This window comes from Caretta caretta, chromosome 2, assembly GCF_965140235.1.
Source record: "Caretta caretta isolate rCarCar2 chromosome 2, rCarCar1.hap1, whole genome shotgun sequence".
Lineage (NCBI taxonomy): Eukaryota > Metazoa > Chordata > Testudines > Cheloniidae > Caretta > Caretta caretta.
In genome coordinates, this window is record NC_134207.1 from 209,980,232 (window position 1) to 210,008,167 (window position 27,936).

At 42.9% G+C, this 27,936-nt stretch overlaps 1 protein-coding gene across 1 annotated transcript; it reads right to left on the reverse strand.

Moving 5' to 3' along the window:
• GPNMB (glycoprotein nmb) lies at positions 1 to 27,936 on the reverse strand. Its single transcript, XM_048838379.2, has 12 exons — positions 27,773 to 27,936; positions 16,324 to 16,476; positions 14,877 to 15,020; positions 12,871 to 13,044; positions 11,819 to 11,977; positions 9,999 to 10,307; positions 9,020 to 9,079; positions 6,879 to 7,001; positions 6,210 to 6,312; positions 5,023 to 5,228; positions 2,486 to 2,579; positions 1 to 658 (listed from the first exon to the last, which is right to left on the reverse strand). The coding sequence occupies exons 1-12, from the start codon at positions 27,837 to 27,839 to the stop codon at positions 505 to 507; spliced, it is 1,746 nt and encodes a 581-aa protein (XP_048694336.2). The 5' UTR covers positions 27,840 to 27,936; the 3' UTR covers positions 1 to 504.

The window sequence follows — 27,936 nt, forward strand, 5'->3', positions numbered from 1 at the left end:
CCTGATGTCAGTGATCTAGATTTATAAAATGACTGAGGGTTGGCCATTATGGCTATTCTCCATGTCTTTCAACCTCACAAAGCCCAGACTGAGGGATGCATACAGGGGGGGGGGGGGTAAACTAGGACACTGGGACTGTGCAATTCTTACTAAAGATCTAAATACTGAGGAGGTAAAAAATATCTAGCCTCTTCTCTCAAGCTACAAATTAACCTAGGTGAATTGCATAATCATGCCCAGTCTAGAGTGGTTTATTATTCAATATTGTGTGATCCAGATCATAAGCAAGAACAGTGAGTAATCAGTGAGTAATCACAACTCCATTTTTGAAAAGAAGCCATTTTCCATTTCTAAATAAATTGAAACAAAATGTACTGACCCATCTGCGCATATCTGGAGGTTTACCCTAATCCTTTGTTTTCATACTAAGTAGTCATCCATTGAAGTACAGTTCAGCCATAAACCCCACATATAGACTCTAATATCAGAGGTTACACTAAAGATTTAAACAATTCCTGGTTTGGTTTTCAGCAGAGGATCTCTCTCATTGTTCCCAGGGAAGAGAACAGCCTTGACATTGTTGAAGTAAACATTCAGTCCCTCCCTGTTCTCCACTTGTTCTGCACTTCTTTCAATAGGTTTGTACTCTTTGTATCTCCTGCAAGGAACATTGTAAAGTTAGTTACTGAAATTAACATGGCACTGGGAGTATGTGAGAGAGCCAAATATTGATACCATGTCTTCCTCCACCCCCCCCCCCCAACTGGAAACCACCATTGGAGGCTGTTGTGACTAATTCCGAATGATCGTGTGAGAGCTGCCAGGTCTAGAGAGGTTATTAAGGAAAATAAGAGAGGGCCAGAGAGGATTTTGTGCTGTTGTGCACACAGTTCTGAGTTCACTCAGAAACAGAAGCTCTCGTACACCCTGCCTTACCACACTGCATTTTGGGGCAGCGGCACTGGAACAGGTTTTACAGTGGAGGTGCTGAAAGTCATTGAACAAAACTGTACGTCTTGTGTATGATGGAAACAACTTCAAGCCAGGGGATGCTACTGCACTCCTTGTCCCAGCACCCCTGTTTTGGGGGCAAATACTTGAACTCTCTTCAGGGCCCTGCTCACCATGGAAGCAAAACTGTGCTAGCTGTGACTTTGTGTAAACGTGTTTTGTTCTGACAAGGTTCTAGCATGATTTCCCTGGCCAATACCGTGCGTATTGTAGCCAATCTGTGTTCTTGACTACTCCCTAACTATGAGTATAGTCCAGGGGTGCCGGAAGAGGGGGGCCCAAGGGACCATGGCCCCCTGTAGATTTAAAAGGCCACAAAGGCAGGCGACGAGGGAGGGGAAGAGGAGTGAGCGTGGGAGGGGTCTTGGGGGGAAGAGGTGGTGCTGGAGTGGGGCATTAGGGGAAGAGGCAGCACGGGGTGGAGCCTCGGGGGAAGGGGTGGGGCAGGGTCTCAGGGAGAAGAGCAGCACTAGGGCAGGGCATTGGGGGAAGGGGCAGTGTGAGGGTGAGGTTTTAGGGGAAGGGGCAGAGGCAGGGCCACGGGGGAGGGCCCGGGGAGGCACAGATTGGGCTCCTGTGCCCCCCCCCCCACACACACACATACACTTTTAGGGCACTTCCTCTGCTCCTGGTATAGTTTTATAATCTGCTTCTAATACAGTTCACAGACAAAAAATCCCTGTTCATACAGGCTCAAAGAAACTGTACTAGAAACTTGCTAGTAACAACCATATTTAAACTGCTGTGATAAAGGACAGGGTAAATGCATGCAGATGGTAATAAAATGTAAGCCTGAAGAACAAGGTACTTAGTAATTAGAAAGAGTGGGAATACTCTTAGCTAGAGCTATGCCAATAATTTATATGATGAATTTGACTGTCTTTTTTTTTTACTGTAAGCTCTCTGGGTCAGGGAATGTTATTCACTATATGTTTGTACAATGCCTAGTACAATGGGATCCTGAAGGCCTGATACTGCAATGTAAATGTATCTGTTTGTGAATTGTCTGCAAGCCCTTTACTATTTTCTCAAATGTATTTATTAGTTAAAGTTATTTGATTAACAATTTTGATTAATATTCTTAGTCTGCAGATCATTCATACACATTTTATTATGAGTATTCTAAATCTGAAACTTAAGATGTGTTGGTTAGTTTTGATTGGACACATAAGTCACCTTGTATTATTTCCTCTCTCTGATTAGATGAGTGAAATTTTTAGAACCATGTTTCCAGTCTGACTACTTGTGCTGATGAATTCAAAATTTGTTTTCCATGATATTCTTTAATATTCACCCACAATGGTTTTATGAGCATTATGGCCAGTAAACTCATTTGCTGAAATATATGTGGAAAGCAAGCCCAAAAAGGATGCAAACACAGCCAAAATAAATTCAATTTTTTATCCATCTGAATATTCATGCAATTATTTTGTCATCCTGATCTATTTCTTAACTGTTGGAACCAGCAACTTACTTGTGAAGAAGGAGAGTCACAAAGATGAGAAACGCCACCAAGAAACCTGAGGTGATCAAGACACCTTCCACTGTCCTCGAAGATGACCCTGGAGCTTGAATAACAAATTTGTTTTAAAAATTCTATACAGTGAGGTACAATTTTCCAGCAGCACCATTCTTTCTGCCACGTGACTCTAGAAGGTGCAGTATGTTTAACACTCCCTTCACGCTAAACAGTAGGGCTCAGCAGCATTCACAGACTGTAGGGTCCAATTCATCTTTGATGCCAGCCAAATTATACTAAAGATGAATACTTTAAGAGTGCCTTGTATGTTTCCATATGAAATATATTGTTTGCTGACTGTAACATGCAAATACCTTTACAATGTGCAAAGGAACTGCAGGGCTAGCTGGCATCCCACAAGATTTGGAGTTACTTTGCTACTTGCCCTGTTGGTATGCTACAAAGGGAATGTTTAAATTAAGAGTACAAAGTACTTAATCATTTTATAACCCGGAGAATAAGAATTAGCATGTCATTGAGGAGTAGGGTTTGAGGGAGGAGAAAGAATGGAATCTCTCTGGTATCTTTTCATTTGCCCTAGCCGTGCGTTCTAGTGATTCCCCTCTCCGTCCAGGATTGGACAGGACATCCTCCTGAGAGGACTGAGTGGCTGTAGATGGGGTGATTGTTGGTGATGATGTGATGCCCCTCCTAGGGGTTGAGTGTTCTGCCTTTGTAATATTGGCATCTTGGGGAATTAACTCTTGACCCAGCCTGTGATTCCCTCTGTTGTTCTGCCACCAAATTTTCAGGACACCTCTGAGACTGACTTCAAATTCAGAGACCATTGCGCTTGGGTGCAGTTCTAACCCTACTAGATCTGGCACAGGGGAAACTGAATAAATAAATACTGTTAATTATTATTTACTTTTATGATCTGTATTAAGCTTCTTAATTCTCCAGTCCAGAGGCTGCTTTTCAATCTATGTGGTGAGTTTACTGATGCTGAGTCATGCTCTTGCTTATTGCATTCACAACTATTTTTATAAAGCAGAGTAAACTAGAGATACACATTGATTTGGACCTAATTTATTAATCCATAGTTACTATGTAAATATATTCAAATCAAGACTTTAAATTAGTTTTAACAGTTGACCTAATCTATGTAAACCATACCATCTTGCAGTGTGTTATTATAAATGTTTGGATAAGCCTGACAGTAATGCTAGTTTACACCTTGCATAATGACAGGTTTCAGAGTAACAGCCGTGTTAGTCTGTAGTCGCAAAAAGAAAAGGAGGACTTGTGGCACCTTAGAGACTAACCAATTTATTTGAGCATGAGCTTTCGTGAGCTACAGCTCACTTCATCGGATGCTCATGCTCAAATAAATTGGTTAGTCTCTAAGGTGCCACAAGTACTCCTTTTCTGTTTGCTAGTTTACACCATCGTGCTTGTGAAGACAGCAGCCAGGGATGTACATTTCTGTGTGAATCACATGTACCCTTATGTGATTTGGAAAACATTATACATCCCAGGGGCATGTATACATTGTGGAACTACATCCTATCTAACAGTAGTTTAAATACACATAAACTGGACTTTTGTTAAACAGTTGTGCTGAACGCCACACCAATTTAGAGAGGGCACAATCCTGCAAAGCACTTAGGGCCAGATTTTCAAAGGCATTTAGGCACCTAAAGATGCAGATAGGCACCCAGTGAAATTTTCAAAAGCACCTATGTCCCTCTCTCCTATTGAAATCAATGGGAGTTAGGCTCTTAGGTGCTTGTGAAAGTCCCACTAGGTGCCTATCTGCATCTTTAGGCAGCTAAATACCTTTGAAAATCTGGCCCAGAGTGCCCCCAGCTGTTATGGACTCACCAGATCTGGAACAAACTAAATAAGATCTGCTGAAAACAGTGTTGTGAATGAACAGCAAAGGCTACTTCCTCAGATTATGTAAATTAGCCCAGCAATATTGAAGTCCATGGTGAGGCAGTGTAGTCTAGTGGCCAGAACACTAACCTAGGACTTGGAGACCAGGCTGCACTTTCCTGGTCCACCCCAGATTTCCCTGTGTCAGCTTGGGTAAATTACTCAGCCTCTCTGTGTCTCAGTTCCCCATCTGTAAAATGGGGAAAATGGCACTTCCCTGCCTTACAGGGCTGTTGTGAGGAGAAATTCAATAAAGATTGTGGGCATATGAATACCTTAGATTGATAGACGGCCCTGAGTTCTAATCCTGATTTTACGACTCACCTGCTGGGTAACCTTAGGTAAGTCACTTTCCCTGTCTGTGCCTTTGTTTTCTCCTCACACCCTTTGTCTCTCTTTTCTATTTAGATTAGAAACTCTCTGGGGGAAGGGACTATCTTTTACTATGTGTTTGTATAGTTTCTCACATAATGGGGCCCAATCTCAGTTGAGGCCTCTCAGTAGTGTCATAATGGCAAATAATTAATAATACACACGCACACACACTTCCCTGTGAAATGGCCATGAAGAGAAGGTATTCACAGATCTTCAACATCTGTTCCATTTGGACTCACCTCCATTTACAGATATAAGGGCACTTGCGAGGGCTTGGCTTGTATCATCACCCAATGTAATGTTTACACAGTAGGTTCCGGGCTCATTGAAGGCTCTTCTGATGGTCAGTAAGCATTGATCAGTAACTTCAACAGGGTCACATACCACATTCTGTGACACCTGGCATGTGGGGTCAGAGACTATTGTACAGGCATCTGTAGGAAGACTGGGGGAAGTGTGAGAGAGAAAATGAATGTATACTACTACTAATCTAAATCATAGATTCAGTGGGCCTGATTATCCTCAGTTGGACCTGTTTTGTGCTGGTGCAACTCTGTTGGAATCAGTGATGTTAGACCAATATAAAACTGGCCCAGTAGCTTTACTCTTCCATTAAATTAGCTGCTTGGCATAACACTCATTATTTTCTGACTACAGAGGACTTCACATTTTCCCCACTTCACTCCTACAAGCATACATAATTTCACAACTATGTCTGGCATCATTTAGACTAGTTAATATAATGTTACCAGCAATTACACTCATTTCTCAAAGCACAGTATCACCTGGCCTCTACTTAGTTGATAAAATCTATTAATTTTGGTTCCGTTCACCAGGCATACAATGTAAACCCTTTGGAGAGTCTTAGATGTACTAGTACATGTAGCAGGAATGTCTTGCTAGTTTTAGGATTACTTTCAAAGTGATTATTTCCCAGTTATGTTGTCAAGACTCATCTGTACTTCTCAGTTCTCTCAGATCCATACATTTTCCAGTGGCTACGACTATTAATGCAATGCTCTTTGCATCCAAGGAATTCCTTTGACACAAGTTTTTATTCCAAATGTCAAAAAACCTATGGCTAGAAAGATGGCTTCCTCCCAGTTTGAGCAAACCACTTCCCTTTTTAGTGTGAGTGCTGAAGTCTTCCATCTTTGCCTGGAAAACAGAGATTAGCTTCTGCCCACCAACTAGTTCTATTATTTTTGCTTAGGCATATCATTTTCGTCTGAAGCCAAAGAACCGGGCAACAATTTCTCTTGATATAACTCACAAATGAGACTTCCATTATCTTAATTTCAGTCAACAGATGGTCATTGCTGTGTTTTCAACTATTGTTCATGCAACTGCATATGAATGTGGGTAGCATACTAGTAACATCCAAGTACCTAATTTTTTAAAGAGGGAAATTAGTGAATACGCTTACCTCCCTTGGCAGGTAACAACAAAGTCAACCAGGGAGTTTTCACCTTGAGCCACTGTCATCTGGACACTTGTCATCTGAATAACGTTTACCTGAAGGATTCCCTCTAAGGGCAGAAAGAGCCCATCAACCTGTTAGGTTACTCAGGCAATGACATGATTCAGCAAAAATAGTCCACTTAGAATCATAGATGAACTGTGTTTGAATTATCCTGACTGGATCTGAAGACTACACATTTAAAAACTCAATAAGATAAGTGGTTTGTTAATAGTCAGCTGAGATCTGGTCTCTTTATTATTCTCCATCTCACCCCAAAACTCCCCTTCAAAGATCTTGGAAATTTTAAGATGTTACAATGCACATAATCTTGCACCCCATACAGAATTGTTGCCCTCCACTCTAAGTGACAAACTCACTCAAATCCTCCACTATCCATATATTTTGAGCTTAGCAACTGGATAAACCAGGTTGTAAAAAAGCAAACAATGCCAGTCTGTTAACTGTACGTCAAATTATGAAACCAGACCCAAGCCTGCAGAATAGGTTCTTATAGTTCCTTCTTGTGGTGTTTACACAATAGATAGCAGGTAAACTGAACAAACAAGGCAGCCCATATACGTTCAGTACCATATCAACCAGTTTTCCTATTCTCTTATTGATGTAGGCACTTACCTACAATGGAGATAGTAGTTTTATAATGTCCATATCTGTAAATATGGCAGCCTCCATCAGGAGTGTCTTCCATTACACCAGTGCTGGTGGGAGAGTCCAGGTTAGAGGGTGGTTTAGTAGTTACTGTTGGATTGAGCAGGGGAAAGAAACATATTGCTAATTACACTGCTTAGAAAATATTTTGCACGATCTATGTTATAGAGACAAAGTCTAAGTGGATTAATGTCTTTCATACCACCAATGAAGGGAAGCCAAATGATTAAAAAATTAGGTTTTTGCCTTCTGCTAAATGCACGGTGAGTAAATAAATGATGCAGTTTATCTCAAAGAGATCTTGTGCAAAACTGAAAGAAAACCTGCTTGGCACAGCGTTCTGCAGAGCCAGGCAAGAGGAGTAATTTGGATTTCAGATCCCTAGGCCAGTAGGAGCTGTAGAAGTAGCATATTCAGCACATGAGGTGGGGGAAAGGAATTTATGCCCCTGCTCACAGACGATTAAAAATGGAATCCAGCATTCTGCGCAGAATGAGTTTGCCACTCTTCTCTCTTGTTTTCCCCTTCTTCTTTTTTTTTTAAACCTCTACTACTGTTAATCATGTCTGTTCCACCCACCTGCAGGTACTTTCATTATACGATATCAGACGCATTCCAGTCTCCAGATATATTGTGACACAGTATATAAAGGCCTTCCATTGTCTTGGTCTGTCTCTTGCTGCATACAGTATAGGTTTTACATTGTACTTGTCTGTGAGATGTGTCATTTCATGCCCATATTGTTTACACTGTTTGGATATTTGTATGTACGATGAATTACAGCCATTAGATTGAGTTCACACAGTTGCGTTCATCAAAGGCCTGGTCCAACACCCATCAAAATCAACTGAAAGACTCCCGCTGACTTTAGTGGGTGTTGGACTGAACCGTAAGTTATTACATGCGTCTTTAAGGGGTATTTGATATAAATTAGTCAGAAAGTGGGGCTATCTCCATTTGCATGGTAATAAATCATTCTCTTCCAAGAGATGTTGAAAACAATCAACCAGCTAATGATTATATCCAGAAGAAGGTGGTCAGATATCTTTCTGGGACAACACACACAAACTTGCAGGGACAGACATAGGTAATTAGAACTGGCAGTGTGCTGCTTCATCAGGTTCTAATCTTCTTTAACCAAAGGGGTAAACTAAGCTTAGAGCTTAAGCAGCTCCACTCAGCACAGTGATTAGTTTAGCTAATGAATACTAAATTAGCCTAACTTGTGAGCTTTAAATAAGCAACTCTTTTTATTTTTGTTCAAATCCAAACAAACCAATAGCTAGGCCAGAATCACTGCTATCACCCCTTTTCACTGCTTTGATGGTTAAAAGGGGCCATAAAGCTTCATTAAAAAGCTTCCTACAGATTCCCTTTATATAGGGGATTCCCTCTAAGTGTTATCGAATCAGCATAGAGGCTCTAAGCCACTTCTCTCGTAGCTACTGAGCTAAGGAGCATGTCTGGCGTGGGGGTGGGGGGAAGGGGATGACTGGAGAGTCATCTGCTCTGCATTTGGCCAACAGAACAGCACCTTGAAACCAAGGGCAACTGGGGGAGGCTAGTCTAAGAGGCACTGAGGGCCAACCCCAGGATTAAGGAGCCACAAAAACGGCACAAAGACACCTTTGCCCTCTTCCCTCTCTGGTCCTGAGTTGAGTGACTCAACTCAGCCAGACCAGAGCTCCTGCATCATTTGCTCTATTCTTTGTTTATTCAACGAGATTGTTTTTTCTTTTTACTTTCGCGGCCTCTTTCCCCTCCACACTCACGCCTACTCTGTGCCAACCAAACTTTTATTTAAGGTAACTGGGATTGGATATCGTGACTTGATGTTGGGGGTTTGCCACTGGTGTCCTACCTGGGAAGGGAGGACTGTGCTCCATGTCCTGAGGGGAGGCTATCAGAAAGAGAGGGGAACAAGCTGACCATGCAGACAAGGCAAGAGGGTTGCAATCCCTTCCTCAAATTAGTGTTGTGAGGAAACTGCCTGAGGTTAGTAGGAGCAAATGAGCCCCTGGCATTGTGAATCAAGCTGTAAGAATCATAGAAAATAATTTACTATAAAGTGTTTCTAATAGTCTACACAAGAAGAGATATAAACTTACTTGCAGGAGTGGTCAGCTCAGTTTTGTTTGCAGTACTGGTTGAGTTTTGAGTTGTTGCCCCTGTAAAAGATCATTGTGATAATTAACACAGCCAAAAATACAACAGCAGTATAATTACCTTCTATTTGGTGTAAAGGGTCATTCTGGCACAGTGCTGGATTAGTTTGTCTGAATCACACACATTTGGTAGCCGCCCACTAAAACACCCACATCTTAGTCCTGGTCTGTGGGAGAAAATTAGGTTGGCTAAACTACATGGAAAAATCCACACTCCTTAGAGGCATAGTTAAGTCAGCCTAAGTCCCCTTGTAGACAGCACCAGGTCAACAGAAGAATTCTTGTGTCAACCTAGCTACTGCCTCTCGGGGAGGTGGATTACCTACGTCGTCAATGGGAGAACTCCTCCTGTCAGCGTAGGTAGTGTCTACACTGCAGTGCTACAGTGAAATTCATAAATTAAATAAATTGGTTAGTCTCTAAGGTGCCACTAGTACTCCTTTTCTTTTCATAAAGGCTTGCCCACGCTAGGAAATTGTCTGGAATATCTATTGCAGAATAAGATGTTCCACAATAGCTATTCTGGAACAGGCATTGCGCTTTAAATTCACACCCTACCTTATTCTGGAATAAGTTCCCCCAGTACACACTCCCTGCTCTGGCAGTGCTGAGGGGCCATAAAGTGAGTGCACATGTAATTTACTCCCCCTTGAAGTCTCCTTTACATTGTCAGGGTATTGTAAATTGGTTTTAGCATAAATTAGATTCCTTTTATATCTGTAACTTTAGACTACATACTTATCCTGTTATTGATTCAGACTCTTAAGTAAGTATACATATGTTATGTTTACAAAAGCTGTGTAGATCCAATTTTGATGACCGTAAAGCTTTTAAAGGTATGTAATTTTTAAAAACCAAAATGTTGGTGTATTAATGATCATTATTAATTTCCTAATATTCATATTGATTGACAGACTCTGACCTGGCGAGGTAGGAAGTGGTGGGGTAGGTGTTGCAGGCTCACAAGGTACAGGTATAGTAGCTTGGACGGTCAAATTCAGGCTGAAGTTTCCCTGCAGTGTATAAGTGTGAGTTGAAATAGGGCTGTTGGATATAAATGAGCCACTGCCATCTCCATAATCCCACTCATAGGAGATAGCAGAATTGTTAAGGTAGTGGCTGGGATCATGGATCTTGACATCAAATGTGATAGGAGAATCCTTGATGAAGACAGAGTCTGAGGCATTGCGATCATTCTTCTGGGACAGGTTCACATATAAAGGAATCTGGTCTGCAGGAAAAATGAAAGAAAGTGAAGCAGGTGTGTATGGATGCAAGTAACAGACTGCTTCACAGCCCTCAGACTGCAAAGGTCACTGCAAAGTGTAAGACACAAGCCTGCATCATGTTAACTGCCAGGCTTAATTTCTTTAATACAGGTTTCTTCTTTAACTCACTTTTCAATATATTACAGTAACAGAGTGAAACACTGCAACCACGTAGAGCGTCATGTGCATCTACTGAAGACCCTATATCTAGTCATCTGGAGGTTCCCTGTCCCATTAATATTGTTCTATACCTGCCATTTGGTGAAATCTGATGCATTTAGAAAGTAAAACATTTGCTTTTCAGTAGTATCTTTATTACATCAATTGTTTCTAAAGGTCCTATTGTAATTTCCTACATATTTCCCCCCATCAGTACAAAAGAGGAGGAAAAGCCCTTGAAACTCAATTCATTAAGGAGACGTAGTGAATTTGGGTTGGGGGACATTATAGGACCTCATCCTGTGACCACTGAAGTCAATGACAAAACTCCCATGGGCTTCAGTGGGACCACTTGTGGTGAAAGTTGCTACCTAGCATGAGCAAGAGTGCCAGAGTGTGGCCCTTCATGAATAAGAAACTTTGCCTTCATCATTATTTTGTCTGAGATTGTCTAGATCACAGATGAGGAGAGCCTGAGAATGAGGTATAGTGAGCAAATCTCATGCTCAATGCGTAAGGACTGGTTTGTCTGTTCCAGTGCTGCAAAAAGGATCCATTGACTGAACTGTTGCAGAGTGTGCATTTGGGTTGATGTTGGTGGCTTACTTAAATTTAAGAGACAGCCAGAATGAAGAGATAGAAATAATCCCTGGGATACTTTAGCCAGCCTCATCCAGAGAAGGGCGATGAATTTCATCCAGAGAAAGGGTCAGGAAGTGCCTCCAATTTCTTTTCTTTGGACTATTAGTACTAGGGATGCATGTGGGATGCAGACAAAATAAAGGACAATTTGCATTATATCCATAAATTTAAGCTTAGATTCACATTCTGTATGAAAGGTAAGTTAGTTTATGTACACCACAGATTTCTGTTGCTTATTCAAACATTTCAGACAAAGAACAAAAAGTAGAAATTGATCTTAAATTTTATTTGGGACAAGTCAAATTGCAGGATAGCATGAGGTAAGCCTCTGGCGTATCAGATGTTGTAGCATAGATAAAAAAAGTATTCTCTATAGGGTAAGAATTATTAACATAATTCATTTCCATCCTTACTTATATATTTGCAGTGTTAATATCTATAGTGAAGAACACATTTTTCAACTAGCTCGTCACAAGTCTGCTAAGAGGACTTATTCCATACTGTTCAGGGTAACCTACTAGAGATTTCACATGGAAGTTAAAAGCATCACTTGTTCCAATCCCTCCTTACATCCCTCACTACTCTTCCAGATAGCACTTTAGTTGCATTTATGTAAAATCTCCACTACAAGCACTGCCAAGTATTTAGTTGTGGTTTAGTCCAGCACACTCACCTGTCACAACATAGATGCCACTTGCTGTTGCAACTGGAACATATGTTCGATGACCTCTTCTGTAAACGGAGACCACCATCATCTGTTTGCCAAGGGTGATATTTGTTGTGTTGATGGAAACAATTGCTGAAGAGCCTCCAGTTTTTTGGTAGTACTGGCCTGTGAACAGGACATGAACTCATATTTTCCTCTTGTGATGAGATGGAAGAAGTTTTATAAAGAGAAGCAGCATTTCTGTGAAATTTTGGATTGTCTAAATCAAAAGTGTATATTTTATGCTCATCCTTCATTTGTGTGAAATGTTCTTTTCAAACACACTTCATGTCATTGTTATGTTCCCTGCCATTAGGTTTTTTTTCTGAGTTTCAGCAAAGCAGCCAAAGGCATTCGAAAGATGGGCCTGCTCCCAGCAATCCAAGAAAAGGCATTTACCAAGGCACCTTCATTTCCCCAATGCAACTAAATTAGATTAATACCTAAAATAATTTTGCCAGTCAAAGTTAGGAGCCTAAGATTTACAGTGTAGTCAATAGCAGGGGTGGGCCAATTATTACACATTCTGTCGCCGGAAGTCACAACCCGGAGAGGAACAGATCTATACTCAACCAGCTTAGGAGTGCTTTAACAAAATGCACATTGCATTTTCTTTCTAGAGGTGAAGAAGCCAGTCTGAGGACCTACAGGCACAAGATCACTCCTGAATCTCAGACTGCTACTTGGTAGTGCTAATCACTAAATCATCTGGCTTCCCCCACCCTTTTTGCCCTGAAGATTTCCTCTAAATTTTCTATCCAAATTGTGATTGAGAAGGGAGTTCTTTTCAACAGTGGCAGCTCTGTGCATTTGCAGTCTTACAGAACATGTCATGGTAGTATATGACTTCCAAACCTCAGAGGAATTAACAGAGCAGCTGCTATTCTCGCTGAGCAGCTCGGAATGTGTTTAGTATTCTCTCACTCAACAACTGTTGAATTCCTCTTTGGGAATTCTAATGCAAGGCATTAGGGAAACAAGTTAGGACACAAAACCAAGATACATTTTACTGGACCCACCAGCTGTATGAAACAAATAGACAAAGTTCCTCCTTCTCCAGCCAGGATGATGAGGGAAAGGTCTCCCATCTGGGAACACATTATGGGTATTGTTGCTTGTGCAGATTTCCCAGCCACAGTCATCAATCCACTCAGTCCAGTTGTAGACATACTCATCAGAAAAGTCTGAGGAATCTAGGTGTAGAAATAGATTACTGTTTATTAAGTGGCAAATTTATATGTGTTTTTATATAAAAGTGGAATGTTTCCTCTTCTTTATTTCTATGGGGCTCATTCATGGCAACAAAGATCCTCAGACACGTCCATTAACTTATCTTTACAATGACTCAATGAGGCAGGAAATGGAGGTATTATTATTTCAATTTCATAGTAGGCACTATGGCACCATATGCTTAATGACTTGCCCAAGCTCACACAGGAAGTCTGTGCTAAAGCCTGACACAGACTGTAGATATCCTGCGTTCCAATCCAGTGCTTTAACCACAAGACCCCTTTTTCCCGGCACAATATTAAGACAGATTAAGTGAAAGCTCATGTTGTGCCTCAGTTAGGTGCTCATGAAACTGTCTGGACTATTGTACATAAGCAAATACCAAGGACTGGATTATGTAAAGATGTGGGAAACACATGCCTACGGTGCACCATGAGGAACAAGGCTGAAGACATGGGGCCCAGTCCTGATTGCACTGAAGTCAATGAAAAATACCTATTAACTTCAGTGGAAATGATCATGCCCAGAGAACTTACACCACCAAAGCAGAACATGTATTACATTTAAATCACAATATTGCTTTTCAGTCATGTTTTTAAATATGGAGCAGGAGGAGAGGGCATTTTCAGAGTAACGTTCACTACATCACAATTCCTCTGTTCTTTCTAATTATAATCCTAGGTATTTTCTGCTTGGTATGTTTTTATTCTGACAAAAGAATGTAGTTGTTTTCAAGAATTCTGTTGGCTCACCTAGAAGATGCCAATTGAAGCTGTTGTTCCAAATTCTGCTGCCAGCCCCATAGGACAATGCCGTCTTATTGAGGTCAGTGGGGTTGCACCTGCATTCTGGCCCAATGGGAGCTGCAGCTGTGAAACCCGCAGTAGAATTTGGCTTGCTTTTTATTTTTCTTTCTTTCTTTTGTCAGAAGAGCCAGTTGTGTCATTTTTAAATAAGTGCCATGTAAACTGCAAGCACCACTAGAACCAGAAAAATATATGTTTCTTCATTGGAAAAGCACAAAATTAGTAAGCATAGAACAGATACTCCACAATCTAATGCCTGAGATGCCTGTAAGTAGAAGCTATGCTATTCAAGTAGTGATTGACATCTCTTGAAATTGATCGGTAGAAAGTGTTATTTAATCTATCTGGATGTTGGAACAAAGGTTTATTTCTGCCAAGCTGCAGCAAATAAAAACATTGGGTTTTTGACCGGTTTTCCTCATTTAAGAGATATAAAGAAGGCCAAAAACGTTTTTTATTTTAAAAGATATTTTCCCCTGCTTGTTTTTTATGTTTGAAATCTCAGGAATGTAAGATCGGCTCTTCCTTGGGAGGTAGCCATATAAAGGTGTTATTTAGTGAACTCTGGACTCCTTATTGAAGATTCTCAGTTTTACAAACCCGGTTAGAAAAACCCATGTTACTGATGTAACATGCCAGTATTCAGGCCAGTGACTGGGCAAACTTGCAACTGAGCTGAGCAGTAACAGTTTTTCTGGGAGCCAGATAAAACACTTCATTTTGTAGTGGAAAAAAATCCATTTAAAGTTCTTGGCCATTATATGTAGTGGGTGCAGATGGGTAAAAATAAGACAGTCATCTTCTGAACAAGGACTTTTTGTGTGACACAAATCAGACATTACTGTCGTTCTCAATTTAACAGGCATAGAACTGCAGCCTGGAAGCAGAATGCTGATGGTTCCAAGTGTGCATGATGCTTTTGTAGACCACAAGTGCACCAGTGCCATTGCCACACTTGTTCACAATATAAGGGTATTGTTGTTACCTACCATTCCTGCAGATCCTGTCATATACTATATTGCTGTCATTATCTTCTTTCTGGCACCTGGGAAACTGTAGGTTCACAGCAAAGGTCACGTTTGATCCTACTAGAGCTGGGCTGTCAGAGGTCAATCTGGCCACCACCTTTCCTCCTGAAGAAATTAAGATGAGATTTCATTTATACACCAGTCTTTTTGACAGGTTTCAGAGTAGCAGCCATGTTAGTCTGTATCCACAAAAAGAAAAGGAGTACCTGTGGCACCTTAGAGACTAACCAATTTATTTGAGCATAAGCTTTCGTGAGTGAGCTGTAGCTCATGAAAGCTTATGCTCAAATAAATTTGTTAGTCCCTAAGGAGCCACAAGTACTCCTTTTCTTTTTGCAGTCTTTTTGAGTAGCTATTACTTTTATTTGTGCACCATTTAAACAAAAAAGTTAAAATCAATCATGTTAAACTTATTACAAAGACTGTAAGAGCCAGATCACCAGCTGCATAAACTGGTAACACTCTGTAGGCTGCAAAAAGAGCTACACCTATTTACACGTGCTGAGGTGATGACCCTAAGTGTCTCTATCACTTCCTACAACATACTATATTGCATTGTACTGACCTTCCTGAAGAAGCTCTTTTGCCCCTCATTTAGCCATCTGAGGTACTGGATGCTCTTAATATCTAACCAGAACAACAAAAATTAGAAACTTTTTACTTAAATAGTTTGGAGGAGACCAATTGAAAATTATTAGTATAGGTTTTTTTTAAAAGTGCTAAGTGACTTTGAGGCACAAGTCTCATGTACTTTCAGTGGAATTTGTGATCCGAGTCACTAAGGTGTTCTTCAAAATCCAAACCTATGCCAATAAATTAGACTTAGTGGGCCAGATTCTAAGCCAATGTAAATCAGCGTAGCTACAATACAGTCAATTGAAGTTAACCATTCTCTAGACATTCCCCTACTATAAACTAAAATCACATTTGTACACAAAAGAGGCAGCATATACCAGAGGACAGCTCTTTTGTCTCTATCAGAAGGTGTAGCCTTTAGTCCTGGGCTCATAACCAGTGGTGATAAAACAGTGGCATACAATGTGCTGGTTCTTCATAGAAAGTGTTAAACTCATCCAGTGATGTGCCTTGGGGTGGAAGTTGAAGATCCCAACCTACTGGCACTTTTCACAGAGAACAAGGGATTTTCCCAGTGTCCTGGCTAATGCTCCTTTTCAATAAACCAGATTTCAATATCTGAGGCTGTGAATTATTACTGAGCAGATTTTCTAATGGCTACCATGGCCACTTCATCAGACAACGTATTAAGTACTAGTATCTAGCGCATTACTGGAAAGAGCAATTTTGGGATATGTACAGTACAAAACACACTATCTATAACTTTCTATTCTATCTTATAGAATTTCTGGCTACATTTCCCAGAGCTTTAGGGTGGCATATCTAGACCTACCTCTCCAGCAGTCATTCCATCTAGGATCTCCTTTTTCCCAGAAAGGATAAAGCTTTTCATTCCACTGATTTTGATCAGGAGACCAGCCATGTAGCTTCTTATGGGACCTGACATGAGAAGAAGATCTTCCATGGCTCATCACATCTCGAAACTCTAGATAGAAATATGAGCAACATAAAGTATGACTATTTCCCCTGCTCCATTTCACAATACTAAATTCTTCACCGAACGCAAAACTCTAAATCAATGGACATGCTTGGAACTTTATCATTATAAACAAAGCTTATAAACTGATAATGGAAATTCCTCTGAATTTAGGCTATATATATTTCATCCATTCCTAACTTTAGGACATGTTCCAGTTAAATTAAAGGGTTCTTGGAGGGATAAGATCACATGGATGAACATTTTCCAGCCCTTCCTTTGCTCATTTATACTTTCTCAGAACTTTAAAAAATATTTTCAATGGATTATAAACCAAAAAAGTTACATGTAAACTGTAAACAGGTGATTATTAAAAGAGACATTAGGGAATGTAATAGTGAGCTATTAGGCCCCAATCCTGCAATGAGTTCTACACAGTGGACCCCTGCATCCATTAAAGTCCATAGGAACACACATGAACATAGGGATCTGCCTACATGGAATGCATTGCAGAATTGGGGCTTTACTTATAGTTTAGTACTTAAGGTTCCTGAAGCATTCAATAGAAAAGTCTAATGTTTCTGTTGTGGACATAAAAGCACAAGCATTTAAGGACAAAATCAGAAAGGCTAAGGCATAAAATGAGTTACACCCAGCAAGGGACATAAAAGACAACAATAAGTAGTTATATAAATACATTGGTGCAAAAGACAGATGAAAGATAGTGTAGGTCGATTACTTAGTAGGAAAGGAGAATTACTAATGGATGACACTAAGAAGGCTGACATGTTTAATGCCTATTTTACTTCAGTTTTCATTAAAAAACTTAATTGTGTCCAGATGCTTAACCCAATTAATATTAAACAAGAGGGAAGGAACACAAGCCAGAATAAAGAAAGAACAGGTTAAATAATATTTAGATAAGTTAGATGTATTCAAAGTTGGCAGGACCTGATGAAATTCACCCTAGAGTACTTAAGAAACTAGCGGGAGCAATCTTGGAACCATTAGTGATTATCTTCAAGAACAGGACAGGTGGGGTCCCAGAAGACTGGAGAAGGGCAAGCAGAGTAGCTATCTTTAAAAAGGGGAACAAAAATGACCTCAGGAAGGAATACTAGTCAGCCTAAATTCGATACCTGGAAAGATCCTGGAACAAATTATTAAACAATCAATTTGTAAGCACCTACAGCAGGGACTGGCAACCTTTGGCACACGGCCCGCCAGGGAAAGCCGCAGACCAGCTGGGCTGGTTTGTTTACCTGCAGCGTCCACAGGTTCAGCTGATCGCAGCTCCTACTGGTTGCGGTTTGCTGTTCCAGGCCAATGGGAGCTGTGGGAAGCGGTGCAGGCTGAGGGATGTGCTGGCCGCTCTTCATATGCTTGTCAATGATTATGATGACCAGTGGGCTACTGGCTCTCAGCAGAGACCTCACATGCCACCCTTTGGTGAACTATTATGCATATATCTGAGCCAGGGGATCCCATAAAACCTCATGGACCCTTGTGCAGTTGTGCCCTCTCCCAGTTGGCACCATGGGGTCCCTGGGACACACATACCCACACATCTCACTGTAATCTGTTTAGAAGAGACCAGAGCATACTTCCCCCTGTCCCAGTTCAAGCCCTGGCAAGAAATATTTTACATCCCAACGTTTTAAGACCATCTGTACATTTTCCTAGATGCTATGCTGTATTATCTTATCTAGCTGAAGAGAAGAAAGTTTCAACAGGCATTTTTTACTGTGAAATTTGCAGAAATTGTTCATATCACTGGACATACCCTTGCAGTTGTGGCATTGGTTCACTTTATAAAGAGGTGGACTGCTTTATGGATGGATCACAGAAAGCCATGAGAGTAGCCCCTGGACCATGTCCCTGCCTCCTGGAGCACACTGCCCTGGGCATGTGGAGGGACCAGGGCTCTCCACAGCAGCCTGGGCTCCATGGGTGATTCTTAGCATGGCCCAGCTCTGGCTTCCAGTCTGGCCAGGGAGAAGGGCCTTGGTGGGAAGAGGAAGAGTGGGGGGCAGGGTCCTGGGGCAAGGGGAGGCTATGGGCCACCTCAGCCCCCCACCGAGAAGAGACTGGCACCACTAGCAGGGGCTGTGCTTTGTGGTGGGGAAGACCCTGCTGCTGCCACTCCACCACTGCCCAAGGCTACTATGCCCATGTTAAAAAGGGGAGGGCATGACCCCTTGTTCCCCCAGTTCTGGCACTCCTGGGCCCCTGGAGTGTAGGGGAGCCCAAATGTTCTTTGTGCCCATGTCATAAATATAAAGGGAAGGGTAAACACCTTTAAAATCCCTCCTGGCCAGAGGGAAAACCCTTTCACCTATAAAGGGTTAAAAAGCTAGGATAACATCGCTGGCACCTGACCAAAATGACCAATGAGGAGACAAGATACTTTCAAGGCTGGGGGGCGGGGAGGGGGAAACAAAGGTTCTCTCGGTCTGTCTGTTGCCTTTGCCGGGACCAGAGCAGGAATGCAGGTCACAACTCCTGTAAAGGGTTAATAAGCAATCTAGTTAGATATGCGTTAGATTCTGTTTTGTTTAAATGGCTGATAAAATAAGTTGTGCTGAATGGAATGTATATTCCTGTTTTTGTGTCTTTTTGTAACTTAAGGTTTTGCCTAGAGGGATTCTCTATGTTTTGAATCTGATTACCCTGTAAGGTATTTACCATCCTGATTTTACAGAGGTGATTCTTTTACTTTTTCTTCAATTAAAATTCTTCTTTTAAGAACCTGATTGCTTTTTCATTGTTCTTAAGATCCAAGGGTTTGGGTCTGTGTTCACCTATGCAAATTGGTGAGGATTTTTATCAAGCCTTCCCCAAGAAAGAGGGTGTAGTGCTTGGGATGATTTTTGGGGGGAAAGACGTTTCCAAGCGGGCTCTTTCCCTGTTATATATTTGTTAGACGGTTGGTGGTGGCAGCAATAAAGTCCAGGGGCAAAAGGTAAAATAGTTTGTACCTTGGGGAAGTTTTAAACTAAGCTGGTAAAAATAAGCTTAGGTGGTTTTCATGCAGGTCCCCACATCTGTACCCTAGAGTTCAGAGTGGGGAAGGAACCTTGACATGGTGGCAGAGCAGTGGGATTAACTTGAAATCGTTTTGAGATCAATTTGAGATTCTTTGAACCAGAAGCACAGATTTTTTAAAAGGAAATATTTTTTTCCTTTGGGCTGCTGAAAAGCAGGTTTTAAGCTGAAAGCAGTTAGAGTTTTTTTTGTCTCTGCTTGGGGGCCAGAGCAGAGACAAAAGGGAATTGTCTTTTGTGAGCTGGAGTTTTCTCTACCTAAAGGAAAAGGAGTACTTGTGGCACCTTAGAGACTAACCAATTTATTTCTTTTTGCGAATACAGACTAACACGGCTGTTCCTCTGAAATCTACCTAAAGGCAGGGTAGTTAACCTCCTGCAGGGAAATTCACAAGTCTTCACAGACCTGAAGTTCTTTTTTACCTAAGAGCAACTAGAGGGATTTTCTGTCTATTTTCCTGGAGACAAAGGTGTTTGGGGTTTTTTTAAGGATTTTTCTGTAGGCTGACAATCACTATCAGAGAACATAGGTATCCGGTTACAGCACAACCTATTTTTGTTTTGACAAGCCAAGCTTTTTGTTTGTTTGTTTTAGTTCTAACTCTCGAGTGTAAAGTTAGTTAAAAACAGAGAGGCAACCATGACAGAAACCAAGGAAACAGCCAAAGAGGCTGCCCACAGGAGAGCTATGGAGGCAAAGAAAAAAGAATGGAAGCATGCTGAGGAGGAAAGGGAGGCTGCTCACAGGAGAGCTATGGAGGCAAGGGAAAAAGAAATGGAGGAAAAGGAAAAAGAGAGGAAGCATGCTGAGGAGGAGAAGGAAAAAGAGAGGAAGCATGCACTGGAGAGGGAGAAGGCAAAGGTTGAGCTGTATCTACTGGATAACCCTAGCCATCCTTCCCCAACAATCCACAAATGGGAGAGACTATGTCCACAGTATGATGAATCCAGTGATATTGTTGAATATTTTCTCACCTTTGAGAGACTGTGCACTCTCCATAAAATTCCTGAAGCTCACAAGATGACCACATTGGTCACAAAATTAACTGGAAGAGCTCTGGACATATTCAATAAGATGCCTATTGATCAGGCTTCTGACTATAATAAATTCAAGGATTTGGTTTTAAAGCAATTTCAGATTACATCTGAAATGTACAGAGTAAAATTTCTAACCCTTAAGAGAGGGCCTGGATTAAGGAATATGGCTTATCTAAACCAGATGAAGGTTTAGATAAACAAATTAGATAAATGGGTCCAAGGAAGGGGTGTTACTAGCTTTGACGGAATGTGTGATTTGACAGCTCAGGAGCAATTCCTGAATATGTCCAAGGAGGAAATAAAACAGTGTTTATGGGATAAGGAAATGGACTCAGCAGAAAGTCTTGCTTCTTATGCTGATCAATACAAGCAGTCCCAGACCGCCAGAGAGGCGGGGCAAGCTGGAACAAAACAGGTGGAGGGAGGAGAGAGGAACAACCCTGGTTGCAGTTGGAGCGGATATCGGAAGGGACACCATCAGACCACACCCTACTACCGGGGGCAGCCCAAGGCCCCAACTACACACCAAGCAATACTCGGCTTATCGTCCTGCCATACTGTTCTCCAGCAACCCACCTTGCCCCAGTGACCCGTAAGCTGGACAGTGTTTTAAATGTAACGAGCCGGGGCATGTGAAGGCCAACTGCCCCAAGAACCTCAACCGATTACAGTTCATTACACTGGAATCACACCAGAGGTCTTCAGGCCCAGATACCTCCCAGATACCCTCGGAGCGGAGGGAAACTGTGAGTGTGGGCGGGAAGAAGGTCACCGCATGGAGGGACACCAGAGCACAAGTGTCGGCTATCCATGCTTCCTTAGTGGATTCCAATTTAATAGACCCAGAGATCCAAGTGACAATTCAACCCTTCAAGTCCAACTCTGTCAATTTGCCTACAGCCAAGTTGCCTGTCCAGTACAAGGGCTGGTCAGCAATGTGGACTTTTGCAGTATATGATGATTATCCCATCCCCATGCTGTTGGGGGAAGACTTGGCCAATCATGTGAAGCTAGCCAAGAGGGTGGGAATGGTCACCCGCAGCCAGGCTAAGCAAGCCGTCCCACCTAGTTCAGTTCCAGAAACTTCTACTAGGACCTGGTCAGAGGTGATGGACCCAGACCCCATGCCAACGTCTGCAACAGCAGTAGTGGATCCAGTTCCAGAGACCCAGTCAGAGCCAGTCCCAGAACCGGAACCGGCAGCAGCCAATAACCCTACACAAGAGGCTCAGCTGGAGCCTGAACCCCAACATAGAGCACCAGTGGAGAGTGGTTCACAGTCAACGGAAACAGCCCCATCCCCTACATCACTTCCAGAGGGACCAAGCCTAGGTCCACAATCCAATGAGGAACTGATGTCTCCAGCATCAAGGGAACAGTTCCAGACCAAACAGGAAGCAGATGAAAGCCTCCAGAGAGCTTGGACGGCGGCCCGGAGCAACCCACCGCCTCTTAGCTCTTCTAATCAATCCAGGTTTGTTGTAGAAAGAGGACTTTTATACAAGGAAACTCTTTCTGGTGGACACCAGGAAGACTGGCATCCTCAGAGACAGTTGGTAGTTCCAACTAAGTACCGGATAAAGCTCTTGAGCTTGGCCCATGATCATCCTAGTGGCCAGGCTGGGGTGAACAGGACTAAAGACCATTTGGGGAGGTCATTCCACTGGGAGGGAATGGGCAAGGATGTTTCTACTTATGTCCAGTCTTGTGAAGTATGCCAAAGAGTGGGAAAACCCCAAGACCAGGTCAAATCCCCTCTCCAGCCACTACCCATCATTGAAGTTCCATTTCAGCAAGTAGCTGTGGATATTCTGGGTCCTTTTCTGAAAAAGACACCCAGAGGAAAGCAGTACATACTGACTTTCATGGATTTTGCCACCCGATGGCCAGAAGCAGTAGCTCTAAGCAACACCAGGGCTAAAAGTGTGTGCCAGGCACTAGCAGACATTTTTGCCAGGGTAGGTTGGCCCTCCGACATCCTCACAGATGCGGGAACTAATTTCCTAGCAGGAACTATGGAAAGCCTTTGGGAAGCTCATGGGGTGAATCACTTGGTTGCCACCCCTTACCATCATCAAACAAATGGCCTGGTGGAGAAATTTAATGGGACTTTGGGGGCCATAATACGTAAATTTGTAAATGAGCACGCCAATGACTGGGACCTAGTGTTGTAGCAGTTACTCTTTGCCTACAGAGCTGTACCACATCCCAGTTTAGGGTTTTCACCATTTGAACTTGTATATGGCTGCGAGGTTAAGGGGCCATCACAGTTGGTGAAGCAGCAATGGGAGGGGTTTACACTTTCTCCAGGAACTAACATTCTGGACTTTGTAACCAACCTACAAAACACCCTCCGAACCTCTTTAGCCCTTGCTAAAGGGCTCTTGCTACAGGATGCTCAAAAAGAGCAAAAGGCCTGGTATGATAAACATTCCAGAGAGCATTCCTTCAAAGTAGAGGACCAGGTCATGGTCTTAAAGGCACTCCAGGCCCATAAAATGGAAGCATCGTGGGAAGGGCCATTCGCGGTCCAGGAGCGCCTGGGAGCTGTTAATTATCTCATAGCATTCCCCACCTCCAACCGAAAGCCTAAGGTGCACCATATTAATTCTCTAAAGCCCTTTTATTCCAGAGAATTAAAGGTTTGTCAGTTTACAGCCTAGGGAGGAGATGATGCTGAGTGGCCTGAAGGTGTCTACTATGAAGGGAAAAGTGCTGGTGGCGTGAAAGAGGTGAACCTCCTCATGACCCTTGGGCGTATGCAGCTACAGCAGATCAAGGAGCTGTGCACTAACTATGCGCCGACGTTCTCAGCCACCCCAGGACTGACTGAACGGGCATACCACTCCATTGACACAGGTAATGCTCACCCAAATAAAGTCCAACCTTACCGGGTGTCTCCTCAAGCTAAAACTGCTATAGAACAGGAGATCCAGGATATGTTATAGATGGGTGTAATCTGCCCCTCTGGCAGTGCATGGGCATCTCCAGTGGTTCTAGTTCCCAAACCAGATGGAGAGATACGTTTTTGCGTGGAGTACAGTAAGCTAAATGCTGTAACTCGCCCAGACAACTATCCAATGCCACACACAGATGAACTATTAGAGAAACTGGGACAGGCCCAGTTCATCTCTACCTTGGACTTAACCAAGGGGTACTGGCAGGTACCACAAGATGAATCCACCAAGGAAAGGTCAGCCTTCACCACACATGTCGGGCTGTATGAATTTAATGTACTCCCTTTTGGGCTGTGGAATGCACCCACCACCTTCCAAAGACTTGTAGATGGTCTCCTAGCGGGAGTAGGAGAATATGCAGTTGCCTACCTTGACAATGTGGCCATATTTTCCGATTCCTGGGCAGAACACCTGGAACATCTACAAAAAGTCTTCGAGCTCATAAGGGAGGCAGGACTAACTGTTAAGGCTAAGAAGTGTCAAATAGGCCTAAACAGAGTGACTTACCTTGGACACCAGGTGGGTCAAGGAACTATCAACCCCCTACAGGCCAAAGTGGATGCTATCCAAAAGTGGCCTGTCCCAAAGTCAAAGAAACAGGTCCAATCCTTCTTAAGCTTGGCCGGTTATTACAGGCGATTTGTACCGCAATACAGCCAAATCGCCGCTCCACTGACAGACCTAACCAGAAAGAAACAGCCAAATGCTGTTCAGTGGACCGAAGAGTGTCAGAAGGCCTTTAACCAGCTTAAAGCGACACTCATGTCTGACCCTGTACTAAGGGCTCCAGACTTTGACAAACCGTTCCTAGTAACCACAGATGCATCTGAGCATGGTGTGGGAGCAGTTTTACTGCAGGAAGGACCGGATCAAGAATTCCATCTTGTAGTGTTTCTCAGCAAAAAGCTGTCTGAGAGGGAAAGCAACTGGTCAGTCAGTGAAAAAGAATGTTACGCCATTGTCTACACTCTGGAAAAGCTACGCCCATATGTTTGTTTTCCACCTACAAACAGACCATGCTGCGCTACAGTGGCTTCATACCGCCACGGGAAATAACAAAAAACTTATTCGGTGGAGTTTAGCTCTCCAAGATTTTGATTTTGACATCCAACATATCTCAGGAGCTTCTAACAAAGTGGCTGATGCACTCTCCCATGAAAGTTTCCCAGAATCAACTGGTTAAAATCGTCCTTGAGATGTGAAAAATATTGTTAGTCTTTATATACTTGGTAGTATATTTAGAGGTGCATGTGTCTTATTAACTCTGTTTTCTCCTAGAGCTCCAGGAAGAAATCACAGTCAGCGTTTCACCCTATCTGTGATTTGCGGGGTGTGTCATAAATATAAAGGGAAGGGTAAACACCTTTAAATCCCTCCTGGCCAGAGGAAAAACCCTTTCTCCTATAAAGGGTTAAGAAGTTAGGATAACCTCGCTGGCACCTGACCAAAATGACCAATGAGGAGACAAGATACTTTCAAAGCTGGGGGGGGGGGGGGGGGGGCGGAAGAAACAAAGGTTTTCTCGGTCTGTGTGTTGCCTTTGCCGGGACCAGAGCAGGAATGCAGGTCACAACTCCTGTAAAGGGTTAATAAGCAATCTAGTTAGATATGTGTTAGATTCTGTTTTGTTTAAATGGCTGATAAAATAAGTTGTGCTGAATGGAATGTATATTCCTGTTTTTGTGTCTTTTTGTAACTTAAGGTTTTGCCTAGAGGGATTCTCTATGTTTTGAATCTGATTACCCTGTAAGGTATTTACCATCCTGATTTTACAAGGTGATTCTTTTACTTTTTCTTCAATTAAAATTCTTCTTTTAAGAACCTGATTGCTTTTTCATTGTTCTTAAGATCCAAGGGTTTGGGTCTGTGTTCACCTATGCAAATTGGTGAGGATTTTTATCAAGCCTTCCCCAGGAAAGGGGGTGTAGGGTTTGGGATGATTTTTGGGGGGGAAAGACGTTTCCAAGCAGGCTCTTTCCCTGTTATTTATTTGTTAGACTCTTGGTGGTGGCAGCAATAAAGTCCAGGGCAAAAGGTAAAATAGTTTGTACCTTGGGGAAGTTTTAAACTAAGCTGGTAAAAATAAGCTTAGGGGGTTTTTCATGCAGGTCCCCACATCTGTACCCTAGAGTTCAGAGTGGGAAAGGAACTTTGACAGCCCAGGGCCCCAATAAATCTTAATCCATCTCTGTGCCTATAGTGGTGTGTTACGTGCTCAGGGGTCCTATCACTTCTCTGTAGTTTAGAAGAGACACCATGCAGATATAGCCGGATGAAGCGGTGTCTGCACAGCACTGTGATGCCTGAGGTTGAGGCAGGGAAGCAGTGCTGAAGAAGAGGCAACAGCTGCCTTTTTTCCACCCACCTTATTACCCATTGAGGCTGCTACCGGACTGGAGTTCCCTTTGACTGGTCCCATAGTGTGCACAGATCTCCGTGCTCAGCCAGTGCTGCTGCTAGCCCCTCCCTGCTCTGTGGGGAATTGTGCCCTGCACGGTCTTTAGAAGGGAGCAGTCTTTGATCTCAGAAGTGTGCAAGGGCTGCAATTTTGCCTGGCCTCTGCAAAGGGGGTAGAGGACTGGGGAAGACTCCTGGCACCCTTCCCTCTTCATTCACCCTCTCTGTGGCCAGTCACACCCTCACGCTTAATGTGTGAAACAAGTTGTTTTTGCCAAATGGATAATATCTGGATTCAAACAAAGTGCCCTGCAACTTTTGGCATTTGCTCCATGACTGGACTGTGGCTTGTATGTTTTTTCCATGACAAACCATCAGCCCTAATCATAACTTTGGGCCTCACAAATTCTAACCAGGTAAGCTCCTATGGCATTTCTTCACTCGCTTGTAATATGTTTATCTCAATCAAATATAAGAAGTTCCACAAGCTTTTGGATTACACGGACAAGGCATTTTTCACCCTAGCCTCTACTTTGGCACCAGTCCCTCTAAACCACATGGAGGTGAACTAAGGGGTAAGAAAAAAGAGACTTTAGAGAAGTTTTTTCCTCCACTTAACTATACACAGTCTTCATAAGCAAGTGTCAGTCATTACCACATGTGGAGCAACTGAGTCCAAAGCAGCCAGTCCAATAATAAAACCCAAGAAAGTGATTCTTGTGAATAATGACACCATACTTTAGTTCTATTGGAAGAGAGGAGCTGGCGCTCCTTGCACCCTGCTCCCAACTCAGCCAGGCTCCCGTCCCTGAGCATTTACACTATCTCTGGACACTGGAAAGTGAGAACTTTGGGATCTGATTCTGCAAACCAACTTCCAGGAGCATCAGATATGCATCTAAGAAGGCCCTGCTCCCTCCTCATGTCCAGGCCACCTGGCCAGTGGCTTGACATGAGCAACTTTAAGGCCGGTAACTATGATAACAACCTTGCAGAACCTCTGTGTGTGTGTGTGTGTTTGTATGAATGAATGTGTGAATAAATATGAGATTGAATGGACTGTTATAGCTATAACTAACTGCTTACTATGATTCTTTCTGTATTCACAATAAATGTGGTATTTTGCCTTTTCCCCTTTAATAAGATCCTGCTGGTTTTTATTTTATTGGTATAACAAGATGGGGAGGTGAGGAGTGGTTCAGCATTCCCTGAGACAGTGTGTTACCCAGGGAAGGGAAAGGAGGCCAACTGCGGCTCAGTCCCCACCCTTAGACCTCTATCCCTGAGCCAGTAAGTCAACCCTGGACTCCTGGAAGGTCAGCAATAGCTCAGTCCCAAACGGTCCTGCCCCTCTGTACTTGAGAGGGTCTGTCAGACCTGGAAGAGAGAGACAGAGTTCCAAAGAAGCTTAATCCCCTCCCCAGGATCCAGGGCCCATTGTCAGTGTGGAGAAGGAATGGGATCCTCCCTGAGACCCTTGTTTCTGAATTGGTGAGTCACAACCAGAGCTAAGGTCGGGAAATCAGCAGAGGCTCATTGTCCCTGTCACTGAGCTGGTGTGTCTCATCTGGACGTCTGGGGAGGTCAACAGAGGCTCAGGACCCATCAGCCTGTCACTGTGCCTCTAGTGTTACAACAGGTAGCAGAATAGCTCTCCTCGTTCCTATCCCAGCTCAGATCACATGTGCAGCCACAGAAGCAGATAACCCCCAGCTAGGTAGGATGCAGCCTGAAAACACCCAATCCCTGAGCTGCAGCAACCAAAGCAAAACACATTTCAAAATAGCAGCATAGTTGTGATCACACCATCTCAGCAAATTAAATCTGGGGAAGTTGGGGGAAATGAGGGGAAGGAATCAAGGCACTCACGTTTGGCAGCAGCATGCAGAACCCCTTCGGCCAGGAGCAGGACTCCGAGGAGGCAGAGACCCTTCATGGTGTGGGAGTGTGAGTGTATTGTGCCCCCAATTCCAGCACAAGTTAACTCTCTTCAGAGAAGTGAGAATACTGTTTATCTGCTGCCCTCCTCCTCT

What these genes read in the sequence shown, in the direction of transcription:
- GPNMB (XM_048838379.2), bottom strand. Translation starts at nt 27,839, where the DNA reads ATGAAGGGTCTCTGCCTCCTCGGAGTCCTGCTCCTGGCCGAAGGGGTT. An exon ending in CTATTTGTTTCATACAGCTG is followed by an intron (nt 11,978 to 12,870) that starts GTGGGTCCAGTA and finishes TCCTGTTCACAG; the next exon opens with GCCAGTACTACCAAAAAACT. An exon ending in CCTTATATCTGTAAATGGAG is followed by an intron (nt 2,580 to 5,022) that starts GTGAGTCCAAAT and finishes TTGTTATTCAAG; the next exon opens with CTCCAGGGTCATCTTCGAGG.